Below are 16,783 nucleotides of genomic sequence, written 5' to 3'. Positions count from 1 at the left end.
GTTTCATGAAAAAATATTAAGAACTTTTAAAGTTATCGCAGGATCCAGAAAAGTGTGACGGACAGACAAGACTGACAGACAGACTGACAGAGCGCAAACCGTAAGTACCCTCTGGTGAAACCGGTAGGGGAAAATAAAAATTAAATATTCCACAGTCAGGAAATACGCGACCGTGTGGTTGAACACAGAAAAAGGCCCATGTAAACCAAAACAAGTTACATTTCACAGATAAAAACAGCATTGACATAATAAACATTCATAAAACATTAACAAAACATGTCCAGAAATTTAGAAATACAGTTCAGAACCCATTGAAACACCAATTACAGCACTTTCTGGAGTAGCTCCAATTACTTGTGTTTAGTACTTCATGCAAGTTCAAAATGTAGGAGTTATGCACACTGTATTTGCATCAACGCGTAATCCCACCACCATTAACTAAAGGGACTTATTCCAAACCAGAATAATTATACTTGCGAATTAGAATTAGTTTGAAAACAAGCATGTATTGATATTAACAAGTATCTGACAATATCCACATGTAATTCAATGGAAGACTGAATATCTAGAGCTAGTAAAAAATACTGCATGAAATTTGATGGAAGTAGGAATACAAATAACTCCAAACGATATAACAATGACCCGTTATAAATATTTGACTTTTATCACATTAAGTTAAAATTTAGTTAATGGTACTTTAGAATATTTTTTAAACAATCAGCTGTGGGCACATGCAGAATAGCAAATTAAAGGCATTACCAAGTTTGTTGGTTCAAAACAATTTTAAGACAAACGCTGAAAATCCACACATCGCTGCACCACTATCGGAGACTGACACTTATTTGATTTCGAAGCAATTTTTCATAATTCAAGAATATTTCTGATCAATAAATAGAGCTTATTGAATCTAGATTGATAAGGCAGTATTTGATAAATCATTGATTGCAAATATACAACTATCACATTCTTGTCTAGAAGGCTAGTGAGAAAAATGCAAATAATGGTTAACAGTAAAACAAATAAATCTCTCCTTCTTGAAATAAGGGATGAGAATTATTGAATAATTATTTTATTTCCAGTTAATTATTTTTACAGCTTGCATAACAGTTTCACACAATACTAGAGGAATTTCCGCTATTGGCAACATAGCTGTATTTGGTAATCTTAAAGCTGTTTTTAACTCATTATGGTTTAGGATACAAAGCAATTTAAGATAAACAAGTTATTAAATCATGCAAAAAAAGTGAAATACGTAACTGCATTTTCAGGGGAGACAACTGTTAACACTTCACAAAACAAGGGCTGTTTGTAAAACATGCATGCCCCCCCTCCACATGGGCTGTCAATTGTAGTGGCAGCCATTGTGTGAATACGTTTTTTGGCACTGTGACCTTGACCTTTGACCAAGTGACCTGAAAATCAATAGGGGTCATCTGTGAGTCATGATCAATGTACCTATGAAGTTTCATGATCCTAGGCATAAGAGTTCTTGAGTTATCATCGAGAAACCATTTTACTATTTCGGGTCACTGTGACCTTGACCTTTGACCTGAAAATCAATAGGGGTCATCTGCGAGTCATGATCACTGTACCTATGAAGTTTCATGATCCTAGGCATAAGCGTTGTTGAGTAATCATCTGGATCCCATTTTACTATTTCGGGTCACCGTGACCTTGACCTTGTGACCTGAAAATCAATAGGGGTCATCTGCGAGTCATGATCAATGTACCTATGAAGTTTCATGATCCTAGGCCTAACTGTTCTTGAGTTATCATCCAGAAACCATCTGGTGGACGCACGGACATATGGACGGACCGACATGTGTCAAACAATATACTTCCTCTTCTTTGAAGGGGGGCATACAAAATCTGACAAGTGCAGTTATCTGTTGCATTCAAATTCAGGATATTAGCAATGACATGGATTCCATAAGCAGCATATTTAGTTTTGGCAAGATGAGCACCATACTAGTGACACACTGGAAATTGTTGTGACAATGTTAACCAAAAGACATTGTTAGGTTTGTGTGGTCTCAAGATGATTTGTAAAACGACTCATGCCAATGAAACAACGCCCACACTCCGCCATGTCTCCTATCTGATAATGAGACAGGACCATGTCCAAATTACAAATGGCTTCAAATAAATGATAAAGCAAGAGAACACAAACATTTTTTATCACAAATTTATTTCTCTACATCGTTTGATATCAAGTCCTATTGTTTTACTATCAAGAAAATTATTACTATAAACTGAAGGGAAACAACAATGTGACAAAACATGTTGATATACAAGAATAAAATTACATTACAGCACAATTTAACACTCTAAACTTTTTTCAAACTGTAAAACATAATGCTGTGCCAGACATAACACCCTGGAATAGAATATGCAAATACAGTACTTTCCAAACATAAAATATTTTAGAAGAGCAATTTAATACCGAAATATGTCTTTACAAATAAATGATTTTCAGCAAAAACTTAAGCAAAACATAACTTTTTTGCATTGGTTATCTAAAAGACATAGAAACCTCTTCTGCTGATAAAAGAAATGAGACACCGTATTCACATGCTGGTCACACAACTACTAGCAATGTGACATCTGTTACACCTGCCCAATATGTATCTGTCTGGATATTCCTTTCTTAATTAACAAATAACAAGGGAAGTACTAGAAAAATATGTTACAAAATACATTTCAAAAATTTTTTAAGGTCCAGTATGATTAAGGTCCTGCATAGAGATGAGAACATTACAAAATTATTTTCACTTAGAATGCAATTGCTGCACAAGTGTTCATTCCATCTTACAGCATTTTCTATTGTATAGGACTAATTGTTTCATGTTTTTATGAAAGCAATTTGATAAAATTCTGATTTACCAATACCAAAATATCACACAAAACATGCAAACTATACATTGTAGAAAACAACCAAAAGCCAATTAATTCAACATGTGTGAAGATGCAAGTTAAAGAACTGCTTGTAACCTGAAACATCCCAAAAGCAACTAAAATATACCATCTGGTGATATCCACGAGCAGGAGCACTTCTGTACAATCCAAGTGATTCAAACATGTGCCAAAATAGCTATATAAAATGTACAGGAACAATAACAATCGGCTATTGTTCAGTCACAATTTATTTAACATTTGTTCATAATCACATTCATTGTAATGCACAATATGTGTAAAACATAAAGAACATAAATTATGTATAGTTAAATTGAAAAATTTATGTGTAGCTGAATATCTCAGGTATTTACAAAAGTTATTTTATGTTATATGTTATATGTTATGTTATATGTTATAAAAAGTAATCCAAATTTGAAAGTCATAATAAATTAAAACACCACCATGTCTACATTATCTTCTAAATCAATTGCAAAAAAAATCATATTGTTAACACAGTCAAAATAAATTGTTTGATGCTAACAAGAAAACATAATGTAAAGGACGATGTAATGTAATCGCACAATGTTATGTAGATAAGTAAATAATACAAGATTTGATACCTTTCATGACCTAAAGCAAAATTATGAAGAAACATAAAGGCAATGCAACACTTCCTTAACAAAGAATCAAAAGTGCGGAACACTTACTTCTACATAATTCAGTATTCACAAGAAGTAAAAGTGTTCAAGCCAGTGTCTTCTTTTTAATGGAGAACATTGTTTTGCCAATATAATAAGTTATTTAAAGATCAGCATGTACGGAAAACACTGATAATCTTTCAGTGACACAATAGTTGTTCAATATGTTCCTACAAGCTAATTGCCTTAAAGGAAGTAATCTGGGGTACGTCTTGTAACATGAGGCTCTCCGCGTCTCGGGGCAGGGTCAAACTGCAAGCTGAAAATGGAAACAGTGGTAAAAATCCAAGCTGAAATAGAAGCATAACAATGTTCTGATTGAAAATAGAGTTGGAGACAACTAAAAGCTTTGAACAAAATGGTTTTAGCAAATTGTTCATACATGGTCATTGGTGGAAATAACTAATTTGTCACAGTACCATCAAATATCTCCCCTCCCCTAATTTTTTTTTATTCTGCTATATAAGTTTGTAAATATTATTTGACCACCTAGATGTGGCCAGTTTTAACAGAGGTGTCATGATTTAATCAAAACAAAGTAGATGGCCAATATAAATAGTTCATACCAAATATGACACAGCTGTACATTGTAGTTTCAAGGATATACATTTTTGCTAATAAAGTCTATAGTTACAACAATGTTGCAGAAATTTTATGTCTTGAAAACTTGCGCATACTGAACGACGGACAAAAGATGAACACAAAAGCCCACCATGAGCAACATTGTGCTCTGGTGAGCTAACAATTAAAGCAAGTTTGAATAATGTATACTGAAAGAGTAGGAGAACAACTTCTGACAAATGTGTGTCTGCAGACAGACAGTCAGATGTCCATGGTGATTATGGAGGAGTATTAAATATAATAAATATGATATGCATAAATTTATATATTGCAAACTAAATATTAAGAATTAGTTGGTAAAATAATCTTGGCATACATACAATGAATATTTGAGAGCATCGTCCAACTCCATTATTGCAGCCTGATTACCACAACGGTAGCAGTAGTTAGGAGCACTGAATATTGTCACTACATTGCGGTCATGACACCAGTTGTAGCCCTGGGAAAAAAACAGAAACAATGTTAATACAATAATCTGAGAAATTCTATAAAAAACAACTTTTCTAAATGCTCATTTTTTGCATTTTTTAAAATCAGAATTAGCAACTTAGTTAAACAAGGTTATGAAAGTTTATCAAACACTTAAGATGGGGCCTTGTAATCTGAGGGTGGGAATATAGAAACCCAAACTAGGTACCTCCATGACCAGCTGATGTGCACGTGACACGAGCGTCAGGCCATTGCTGTGGTTGAAGGTCTCAGAGATGTCCTGTCCAAAGGTGTAGCCAGCACCTCGAGGGGAGATACCCCACCCTCCACGGTCATCTGGGTCAGACCACAGTAGATCACACATTGGACCCTGAAATGAAATGCAGCTTGTTTATTTTAAAACAAGAGCACCGCATAACGGGTGCCACGCTCAGCTGTAAAAGCTTGTAAGAATTTTTTTTAGAGGTCACAGTGACCTTGACCTCTGACCCAAAATGGGTGTGGCGTGTAGAACTCATCAAGGTGCATCTACATATGAAGTTTCAAAGTTGTAGGTGGAAGCACTTTGATTTTAGAGCCAATGTAAAGGTTTTAGCATGACGGACGACGAGCAGGCTATGACAATACCTCGGGCTTTCTCCGAAAACAGCCTCAGTAAAAACAGGCCCTGCAGCAAAAAAACCCTAATATATTCTTCTTTTGGAAAAATACTTATATATATTCTCCTTTTAAGAAACAAGAAAAGTATGATTATCAATGTTTAAAAATGTACATATATAAAAAGTATATGTCTTGAAGTCCATAAAAAACAACATTTAAACACAGATTCATCAATAGTTACTATTTGTTTTTAAAGAAAAACAAATCATTAAATTTTTTATTATTTTTTTTAGGGGGGGGGGGGGGGGGGGGGGGGGTTTGAGTCGGTGACATGATGTTTTGGTCCTATGAATCCCGGTTTGGTCCTGTAAGTTTGTTTAAGTCCGCAGGACCGAATGTCATGTGGACAAAAAATACTTTTTGGAATGTCTCTCTGAGTCAACAGTATTAATTGTGCTTAAAATCAATGTGTGTTCCGATCCCTATGAACGATGGCAGCAATCCTTCGTTTCAGCTCAATGTCTTTAAATTCGAAATAAGATCAACTATGTTACAGTGTTCCACTAACAACAATTTATCACGGGATCAGTTGTTCAAAATATTTCATTTGTTTACTAATTTACACGAATAGCGAAAATGACCCCCCGAACAACCCGATCCATGGAAATCCGCGGAAAAATCACACCCCTGCATTTTAGTTCTTTTTGTTTCAAAGCAGATACATGTACACGTATGCACATATTATGTATCGTTGAGGAAATGTTGCACATAATTTTTAATGCAATATCTTACCTCATGTGGAACTTCCTGTATTCTGTCTAGTGCTCTGATATGATCTAGAGTGTCTATGGATGGTGACAGACCACCATGTAAACAGAAAATCTGAAAAATATTACAAGGACAACTCAAGCTCATTTGCAGTGACTAGAATTCTTTAAATTAATCAATTTTTAAGTCATATACCAGTGCTTGAAAACCAACAATATGTTTGAGTCAATTATTGTTCATAATATGTTGTCTTATAAAATATATGTTTGCTATAAAAAAATGTTTTCATCAATGTCAATCATTAAAACCATGTGCTGAAGAAATTATAATTATTTACCATGCCACATTTGGCATTATAAAATTCAATTTTATATTAAACAAGAGCTTGTCACAGTAGTGCCAAATCGCCACCAAAATGTGTTTGCGTGTATGACAACATTTGTTTTAGAGAGTAGAATAATATTTGTAAAACATGGCACCTGTGTCATCTATTTATATTTCAAGGATCAATTAGTTATATAGTGTTGGAGTCATGCTGTAGAGAATAAAATATATGGAAATGAAAGAAAGAGAGGTACAGTCCACTCTCGTTATCTCGAAGTCGGCGGGAACAAGAAAAAATATAGAGATAACGAGAGTTCGAGATATCCGATTAGGCGTTTTCAAAGAAAAAATGAGACGAAAATTTACCTTGTTTTTAACATCTACCTGCTAAGTGATCTAACTAAAGCCGTCACCGTGTGGCATAATACTCTCTTCCTGATATATACGCGTTTTACGAGGCACGATTAATTTTGCTATTTAAATGCTTAAAATGACATTTTAAGTTTTACAGAATTGCATGAACACATGCAGTTATAATTTTTCTAAACTGTCGAGTAAACGACGGTGAATATACGCAAAAATATAACTCAATGCATTTTGGAATGTTGTTTGTAAAAACAATTAGTCTTTCGGCCTTTCGGCAGGCTGTGTATTAATTGCAGTTAATTAATAAAGTGACAGGCCTTAATCAAGTGTTAATGGTTAACGACATTACACACGTGTGATCATTGATGCAATTAACTGATCAATTTCCTACCGCGCAGTATCGAGAGCAGCCGGCTAAGCGGGACGGTGAAGTATCAAAGAAAAAGTTTCTCACCTTTTGCCGACACTGGAAAAGTTATTCGCACTTCGATATAAACCACGGTAAAGACATGTTTAATCGGGACTCGGGACAAAATTTTATATCGATATATCAAATTATTCGACATAACGAAAATCGAGATAAGCGATGTTTATTTATAAAGATAAAGAAGGAAAAAAAATGGGACATTGAGCTTACTTCGACATATCGAGAATATCGAGATATCCGATGTCGAGATAACAAGAGTGGACTGTACTTAAAAAAGAGATCACTGTATTTTTCCTTAAACTCATCTATTTATTTTACAGTGAATACTTCAAGTGTTCAAATTAAAATATTATTGTTAAATTAGATAAAGGGAGATATTAACAAGAGATGTTTTTGTCAGAAACACAATGCCCACTACTGCGCCGCTTTGATTTATTAAAAACAAGATTATTGCCAAGCAATATAGTCCCCTACCGGCTCCACCATTGTCAGAAATTCCACCGTTGTCAGAATTGTTGTTGTTGCCATAGCAATCAGAATTTTTAATGTAGAAACAAAATGATATGACGTGCATAATGTCCATATTGCCATCTATCCATGTTTAAGTTTCATGAAAAAATATTAAGAACTTTAAAAGTTATCGCAGGATCCAGAAAACCACCATTTTCAGCAGTATTTCTAGTCTATTTGTCGCCATAGCAACCAATTTTTTTACGTAGGAACAAAATGAAATGATGTGCATAATGTCCACATTGCCATCTATCCATTTTTCAAGTTTTATGAAAAATATTAAGAACTTTTAAAGTAATCGCAGGATCCAGAAAAGTGTGACTGACTGACAGACGGAGCGCAAACCAAAAGTCTCTGGTGAAACCGGTAGGGAACAAAAATGATCATTTGGCCGGTTCAGATAATTATCTCCTTTTAAAGCTTATTACCTCTCTTGGGTTTCTATTTATGACCTTTGACCTTGAAGAATGATCTTGACCTTTTACCACTAAAAATGTGCAGCTCCATGAGGTACACATGCATGCCAAATATCAAGTTGCTATCTTCAATATTGCAAAAGTTATGGCCAATGTTAAAGTTTTCGGACAGAATCACAGACTGACAGACAGACGGACTGACAGTTCAACTGCCAGGGGTTTTTTTCAGAAAAAGGGGAAGACGCTTGAAGATGGGTAAAAGGGGAAAATCGAGCGCGAAAGAGACATATTTGGGGAAAAAATAACAACTGTTCATTTCAATGTCTATAACTCGCCTACAGACTTCAGTTGTTGTTTTTTTAGAAAAAGAGGCATGTCTCTGACCTTTTTGTTCTTAAACACATGAACAAGTATGATATTAAAGTCAAAGTCCTAAATAAAGTTGCAGGGGTAGATCTAATAATGGGAAATGTTTTCAACTGGGGCCGGGGAACGATGTCAATATTGTGATTTCAATTTCATGATGAATGGGTTGATGCTCTAGATCTGCTACAGTATTGGAAGGGAAAGGTGCGGCAGCTGCAGATTGTCTACTTTCACTTTCACAATAATCCGACAGTATTAATCGATGTTGATTACATGTACCTCCGAATCCTGCTGGGTTTCAACGGTTTTTGATGATTCATTCTTAAAAAATGCGTCAACGAAATTAATATTTTCCGAGTCCGAATGTTTTATTTTGTTCGTGTATGAACGCCAATTATGAGACTTTTTTCTGCTGTTTTAACGTTTATATCTTGGCTTTCACATCACCCGGATGAAAATTCGACTGGTTTCCGGTAATTAATTGACGAAACACCCTTCTTGCGCAAGACCGAAATCCAGTAAAATAGTCACATGATTAATATGATTAGTTGCCCGGTCTCCATGACGTAATTTAAGAGCTATATATAGAATCACTGGGATTCCCAGATTTGAGTGTTCGTCGGGAGAGAGAGAAAGAGAGAGAGAGCGAGATCGTTGTACATGGTACAAATTGGATAAGGGTCGACTTCCCAAAAAAAAAAATTCTTTGAGGGTAAAATATTATATTTTGGTGAAAAAAAATATTTTTGGAGGGGAAATGGTAGTTGTAGGGGAAAAATTCTGGTAGGGGAAGACGCCGAATATCGGCGTCACTTTCTTAGTAAAAAAAAACCCTGACTGCTATATGCCACCCTACCGGGGGCATAAAAATTGAAAAGCTAAAATATTTACTATGAAATTAACTATAATTTAAAATTATAAATAAATAAAAAAAAAACAAGAGGACCGCATAACGGGTGCCCACTCAGCTGCGAAAGCTTTTAAGATTTATTTTTTTTTAGAGGTCACAGTGACCTTGACCTAGTGACCCAAAATGGGTGTGGCGTGTAGAACTAATCAAGGTGCATCTACATATGAAGTTTCAAAGTTGTAGGTGGAAGCACTGTGATGTTAGAGGCAACGTTAAAGTTTTATATTAGAAATCACAGTGACCTTGACCTTTGACCTAGTGACCTAAAAATGGGTGTGGCGTGTAGAACTCATCAAGGTGCATGTACATATGAAGTTTCAAAGTTGTAGGTCGAAGCACTTTGATTTCAGTGCCTTTGTTAAAGTTTTATATTAGAGGTCACAGTGAATTTGACCTCTGACCTAGTGATCCAAAAATGGGTGTGGCATGTAAAACTCATCAAGGTGCATCTACATATTTAGTTTCAAAGTTGTAGGTTGAACACTTTGATTTTAGAGCCAATGTTAAGGTTTTAGCACGACGCCTACTGCGGACGAGCTGGCTATGACAATAGCTCGTTTTTTTTTCTGAAAACAGCCGAGCTAATAAAATTAAAACAATCGATGTGTTTGTGAAACACTATGTCCACATATATTTGACCTTTGACCTTGAAGGATGACTTTGACCTTTCACCACTCAAAATGTGCAGCTCCATGAGATACAGATGCATGCCAAATATCAAGTTGCTATCTTTCAATATTGCAAAAGTTATGGCAAATGTTAAAGTTTGACGCAAACAAACAAAGCAACAAACCAACAGACAGGGCAAAAACAATATGTCCCCCACTATAGTGGTGGGGGACATAAAAATAAAAGAGATAATGCAAAAACTACGGCCGAAAGAATTATGGTTTATGTTCACTGCACTTCTCCTAGTTGCCATCTATTTATATTTCTAGTTTCAAGTAAATCCTATCAGTAGATTTAGAGTTATGCTCCGGACAAAAATTTACTTTGCAATTATATAAAGGGAGATATTCAACAACTAAGGTAGATGCAGGGCTCGACATTAAAGGTAGTCTGACTGTCCGGGACAACCAAATTGTTAGTCCGGACAAGTAAATAAAGAATTTGCTAGTCTGACGGGACAAGTGGTCATTATAATTGTATAACTTAGAAAAAATGCCTTTAAAGCCATTATTTCTGTGGAGATATCACTCAACTTTTCTGAGTATATTTTGTATATGTTAAATCCTCGAAGCCCGAGATATTCCGATAGTTCCATGTGATACATGTACTACACTGTACTGTTCACAAGGGAAGCAACCCTTAACATTTTTTTCTTTGCCAAGATAACAAGAATATTCTCCCTTGTAAAGAATATGCATTTTACGACACCGGTACACACTGATCTTACAGACAATTAACGTAGTGAGGTCCTCTCTATGTATAGAATTATTTTTTTTTAAATATCAGTTAAGTACTGTACATATACATCACTTTTAACATTTTTTGTTTGATGTTGGCAACACACAAGTTTTTGTCAGGTATTATAGCTTTGTATAATGTTTAACAAGGGACAAAATTGTCACAAAACCAGGTTTTCATTGTGAAAAAAAAATCTGATAAAGGGAGAAAACTCAAACTGAACTTTTGAAAGGCCCAAAAAAAATTAACCCCCTTTGTAAGTTTTTTTTTTTTTTAAATCTATTTTTAGTCGTGGCGACCTTGACATTGGAGATATTGACGTGATTCTTTCGTGGGACACACCGTCCCATGATGGTGAACAAATGTGCCAAATGATTTTAAAATCTCACAATGAATGACATAGTTATGGCCAGGACAAGCTCATTTATGGCCATTTTTGACCTTTGAACTCAAAGTGTGACCTTGACCTTGGAGATATCGACGTAATTATTTCGCGCGACACACCGTCCAATGATGGTGAACAAATGTGCCAAATGATTTTAAAATCTGACGATGAAGGACATAGTTATGGCTCGGACAAGCTCATTTATGGCCATTTTTGACCTTTGAACTCAAAGTGTGACCTTGACCTTGGAGATATCGACGTAATTATTTTGCGCGACACACCGTCCAATGATGGTGAACAAATGTGCCAAATGATTTTAAAATCTGACAATGAACGACATAGTTATGGCCCGGACAAGCTTATTCCGCCAGCCCGCCAGCCAGCCAGCCAGCCCGCCCGCATTCGCAAATCTAATAACCAGTTTTTTCCTTCGGAAAACCTGGTTAAAAATCACTAATCTTGAGTTTTCCTGTTATTCTAGTCAGTTCTTTTTGTATTGAAATTGCCTACAATTATGTTTACATGTATTTTTAACGATTCAAGTCTTTATGATTTGAGCGTTTTGTATTATTTCATTATTTTGCAAAGTACTGAGCAGAATAAGATATAATGGTCAGGACAAGTTGCTTTTTGGTCAGGACAAGTGAAATTATGGTCTACTTATCTGACTGGACAAGTGGCTTCAAAAGTTAATGTCGAGCCCTGGGTAGATGGTTATGGTTTTTGGTCACTGCACTTCTCCTAGTTGCCATCTGTTTATATTCTAAGTTTAAAATAAATCCATTGAATAGATTTGGAGTTATGCTCTAGACAAAGTTTCAGACGGAAGAACGAACGGGACCAATAACTATATTCCCTCCGAAAAAAAAAGCATAAATAAAATTGCATAATGGCAACTTACTTGTCCATCTACAAGTGCTGTGAGTGGAAGATAATCAAACAGATCTGTGAAATACTTCCATACATTGGCATTGCCGTACTTCCGCAAACATTCGTCATAAAAGCCGTACACTTGTGTAATTTGCCTACTTTCATGGTTTCCTCTCAAGATTGTAATTCTGTCCTTAAATCTAACCTGTAAAAGATATGGATCACATCAATATTACGTGTATAGATGAACAACATTAACAACAGTTAAATAAATTTTTATTTCGTATCTGTAACAAACAAAATTGGAAACACATTATTAGCTATGACACTTTCAGTAAGATTAAGAACAAGAGATGTGTTTGTCAGAAACACAATGCCCCCTTCTGCGCCGCTTTGAAGCCATATATTTGACCTTTGACCTCGAAGGATGACCTTGACTTTGACTTTTCACCACTTAAAATGTGCAGCTCCATGAGATACACATGCATGCCAAATATCAAGTTGCTATCTGAAGCGACATAGAAGTTATGAGCATTTTTTGAAACCTAAACGCGAAACCTCAACGCAAAGTGTGACGGAGGGACAGATGGATGGTCTGATCACTATATGCCCTCCTTCAGGGGCATAAAAATAAAGTCATTATATAGCATTAATAATCATCTGGATGTACGCTTAAAATCACTTGTAAAGATTCAGGGTTCGTATTACAAATTACAATATTTTTTTAAAACAAAACACTATGATAGTCAACAATTTCTTACAAGAGAATAATTATATTATGTATGACCAAACACTACACAAGTTGTACAGATCCTCCGATCCAGGGCCCTCACACTACTTTGGGGGAAGGGGTCCGCAGCCCTTAGGAGGGGGAATTTTCGCGGCGTTTCCCTTTTTGGGGGATTTTTTTACTTACTCTCTCATTATTTCCTTTGTACATGTTTGCACTATATTCATTGAATTTTTCATAATTTAGTAAGTTTGAAAAGATTAAATTGAAATAGAATTGAAATATAATAATCATGAAACACATCTTTCTATTAAAAAAAATATAAAATTTTTTTTTTGTTTTTAGGGGGAATTTTCCCCCCAAAAAGGGGAAAAAGTATACTTTTCCGGTGGGGGACTGCCGCCGAATTTTGGCGGCAGATTTGACAGATTGAGGGCCCTGCGATCTGTGGTACAACTCTCACGAATGAGCGTTCTCTCCACTTTATCCCATTAAAAAATGAAAAATATTTAAAAAGACGTCCTTAATTTTTTTTATCTGGGTCGCACTTAATTCTCCCAACACAGATCTTAAAAAGGCACGTTGTATAGGCACAATGGGTAAGTGTTACATCAATAAGCAACGAGGAACCGGTAGATTCAACCAAAACAAAAATAAGGCAAGCCTACTTACTTTAAGTGCTACTAGAAGAGTTACTGTTTCTACTGAGTAGTAACCTCGGTCTACATAGTCGCCCATGAACAGGTAATTTGTATCTGGTGAATTGCCGCCAATCTTGAATAACTCCATGAGGTCGTGAAACTGTCCATGGACATCACCGCTCACTGTGACCGGACATTTGACTTCTTGGACATTTGACTCTTTTGACAAAATCTCTTTTGCCTGAAGTTAATTGCATGCATAATATTAATAAACAAACACAAGTAGCATGTTTAGGTCCACATCATTCAATTACACAACATAGCCACTATTACAACTATTAAGATTTTCCTCAAAAGTCCCAAGTATATTTCTTCCCAAGAGGCATGATAACCTGTTTTTATGAGGGATGCAAGAGGTTAACGGGTTAAACTTCCGAAACGACCAGTTAACCGGTTACATTTTCTGGGAAAGGTTACCCTGATTTTTTTAATGGAATAATACCTGAGGTTTTGCTTGAGTACTGCAAACATACGCTAGTGATTAGTTAAAACAACATGCCGAACTATCGACAGTAATAAATAAAGTGTCCAATAACAAAGAGGTTACAAACAGGGGATACGTTTTGTTAATTGGCGCTCTTGTTTTGTTTTAGTTTTTACTTCTGAAAAATTAATTAGCAAACTGCAGGGACTGGGAGCTATTAGCACAGTTAAATCAAGCACAGTTGGAGCATCTCAGACAATAATGGATGCTGATTAATCTTACTACCCAGCTTAAAAGTCTATTTAGGAGGCAATTTAGGCAATCTATTGAGTTGCTCAGTGGTTGCCCATTAGCCCAGTGCAATTCACTTTTCAAATGTTGGTAGTCTGGCAGGGCAACTAGCTTTTAAAAGCTTGTAACAATTCAGTGCCATTAAACATTTAATAAGTATTGGTGACTATGAATCAATAATGTCTTCAGGTGTGCATCCAAGATACTAAAGCTGGTTGCCTGTGCTGGCAACCAATTATAAATAGTTAGTTTCTACACCTAGAGTAGTCCAAATTTTTGACGCTCTTAAATATTAAGCTACTTTTTATATGGGTAATATTTGGAGCGTTCAAAGGGTGAAAGACCAATTATGTGGTGGGTATTTTTTGTTCTTTGTCTATATTGTTGCGCAAGGATTTTGTGCGCAACATTCAAGCCCCGATATAAGACACTTAATAACAACGGATTGCAATAATATTTACATACCTGTGTAGATAATTCATTTCTCGATAATGTTCCGTAAAAATTATGTAATGACACTTTGAATTTTGCACGCCTGAGCAATTTAAATCCAACCACTATTCAATTTTTCAATATCTCTCGATTCGCTCGCTGTGTAGATATAAATCGATAACACGACCTCGATGTAAAGCATCTGGTTTAAAGTGGAAGAATAAACAGCGTAAAATACAGTTTGCGTTCGTCTGTTGTGGTGCAGCGCGTTACATAGTAAACCGATGTTATACTTTTCTGGATTAATTTAGCATTGTTTTTTTTCTAAATTGACAATTAAAAAGTTCTGAAATAAATTACATCTTTTATTTTTATACCGTACATAAATAATATTGATACAGATCGTACAGTATACCGTCCTTTGTAACGTAGAATGTAAGTACATAAAACAACACAGACAGAGGTGCGAAAAAGACATGCATAAACACTTCCTGAAACTTAGAACAGTGAATAGAAACTGCACCATATCTGTTTTGAACATATGCTTATTAAATCGACAAAGTTTAGCATACTACTAGATCTAGTTACGTAAAAGTCGGTGTTAAAAGCTCATGTTAAATAAAATTACGCGTACACGTTACACCGTAATGCCTTCTTCTGATTGGTTCATATTTAAATCAGTTTCATGACATGGCTACAGGTCAGTGATTGTTTTGCGATTTAAGCAGAAGTTTAACTGAAGAATTTATGCCTTTCTAACTTCGAATCGACGATATTTGATGTAAAAATGAACTTCTGAATTAAAACTGAATGAGTTGGTAATGTTATTTTGCAATTTTACGCAAATTGATGAAAATTTAAACTTTCTGGTTTCCACCACAAAAAAGGTCCTTCAACGATGAGACGTTCCAAAGAATTTAGCCCATATAAAAAGTATCTCTAAATTCTTTGCGCGTCTTATAAATGAGACTACACCTAGAGTGGGTGGAGGCTTTTGCATTTAAATATGGCAAAGTGGCCCTTCAGAACAGGGGCATGGTACAGGACCCAGAAATGGCATGGGTAAAAAAGTTCCCTCAGTGAAGATGAATATTTACCTTGTCGCACAGTGTTTTGACTTGATTTTCTGTAAGTTGTTTGCATTCATTTAGCTGTTCGATCCAGGAATCAAGCTCCTTTGCAGCTGCCCGCTCTTCATTCATGACGGATTCGTATGTATTACTGCAGACGTGACATAAATAGAACAATCATAATATTTTGACAAGCTGATTTTTCTGTTATTTTAATTTCGTGTCATGTAGTTTTTCTCAAAATGGCCGTCGAGGCAAGTGACGTCACATAAATGTACAAATTTCGCCTTTAAAAGCAAGTATTGTTACAAAACTCATAACTAACAGCGTGAGAAAAACTATTTTAAATGTAGAGAAACTTATGTGGTTTAAAAAGTTAACAAAATACTGGGATAAAATACGTTAAATATTTGGTTTGTTTGACTCACCCGGTGATAAATTAACACGACATCTAGCGGCTAACTACAAAACACCGACTAAGTTCTGAACTAGTTTTTGTCTAAAAGCCGTACAGTTTATTCCATTCGTGATACTTTCTTTAAGCTCATGGATTGAAATAAAAATATCAATCTTAGTAAAAAAAGTTAAATCCATGTGAATTACTATATACAGTTGTACTCTTATTGTTTATTGATTGAAAAATAATCAACATATCTTCTTCTTCTTCCAATAAACTTCAAGCCTCGAATACGAGTAATGTCGAAGTTGGTGAACTATGTACATGTGTCGTTGAGAACAGAACAGTGCTTTAAAATCGGTGTTTCATACATTAGTTTTTACAATGAGCGTTAAAAGATAAAAAACAGCCAATTATCTAGGCGACCGACTGCAGCCTGGACTTAAAGCCCATATACCGTAGATGGGCCTCTTGAATCTTAATGCGAGAGCCTTTATAATACTCAATCCTTCTCCCAGCTGAGCCTAAAGCGTATGTCACTCTAAACGCTGCATATGCCTCATAATAAAACTTAACACATGAAACTTATTTCGTGAAAAATCGCGTGCCTTTGAATTATCATAATCGCTGAATAGTGGACCGTTTCCGACGAAAGAGGGAAGGGGTGGGGCCCGAGAGCTTTCAACTAATCAAATAAAGTACACACATGTTTGGCTCAACGAAATTAAAACATTAAATTGATACTC

The 16,783-nt window shown here is 35.5% G+C and overlaps 1 protein-coding gene across 1 annotated transcript; it reads right to left on the bottom strand.

Moving 5' to 3' along the window:
- Positions 1-3,125: 3,125 nt before the first annotated feature.
- Positions 3,126-16,202, bottom strand: LOC127866274 (serine/threonine-protein phosphatase 2A catalytic subunit beta isoform). The gene is made up of 8 exons (XM_052406714.1): positions 16,069-16,202; positions 15,668-15,791; positions 13,395-13,604; positions 12,024-12,197; positions 6,036-6,125; positions 4,852-5,013; positions 4,535-4,653; positions 3,126-3,852 (listed from the first exon to the last, which is right to left on the bottom strand). Exons 2-8 carry the CDS (start codon positions 15,770-15,772, stop codon positions 3,780-3,782), a joined length of 933 nt encoding a protein of 310 aa, XP_052262674.1. The 5' UTR covers positions 15,773-15,791; positions 16,069-16,202; the 3' UTR covers positions 3,126-3,779.
- Between the last annotated feature and the right edge of the window lie 581 nt (positions 16,203-16,783).

This window comes from Dreissena polymorpha, chromosome 2, assembly GCF_020536995.1.
Source record: "Dreissena polymorpha isolate Duluth1 chromosome 2, UMN_Dpol_1.0, whole genome shotgun sequence".
In the NCBI taxonomy this organism is placed as follows: Eukaryota; Metazoa; Mollusca; class Bivalvia; order Myida; family Dreissenidae; genus Dreissena; species Dreissena polymorpha.
The sequence above is the reverse complement of the archived record's forward strand: the minus strand, read 5'-3'. Positions and strand labels throughout refer to the sequence as shown.

Excerpts from the sequence above, each read along its gene's own strand:
- LOC127866274 (XM_052406714.1), bottom strand. The coding sequence starts at position 15,772 with ATGAATGAAGAGCGGGCAGCTGCAAAGGAGCTTGATTCCTGGATCGAA. Across the intron at positions 6,126-12,023 it reads CAGCACTTGTAGATGGACAA|ATTTTCTGTTTACATGGTGG; the intron begins GTAAGTTGCCAT and ends AATATTTTTCAG. Across the intron at positions 5,014-6,035 it reads TACAGGAAGTTCCACATGAG|GGTCCAATGTGTGATCTACT; the intron begins GTAAGATATTGC and ends ATTTCATTTCAG.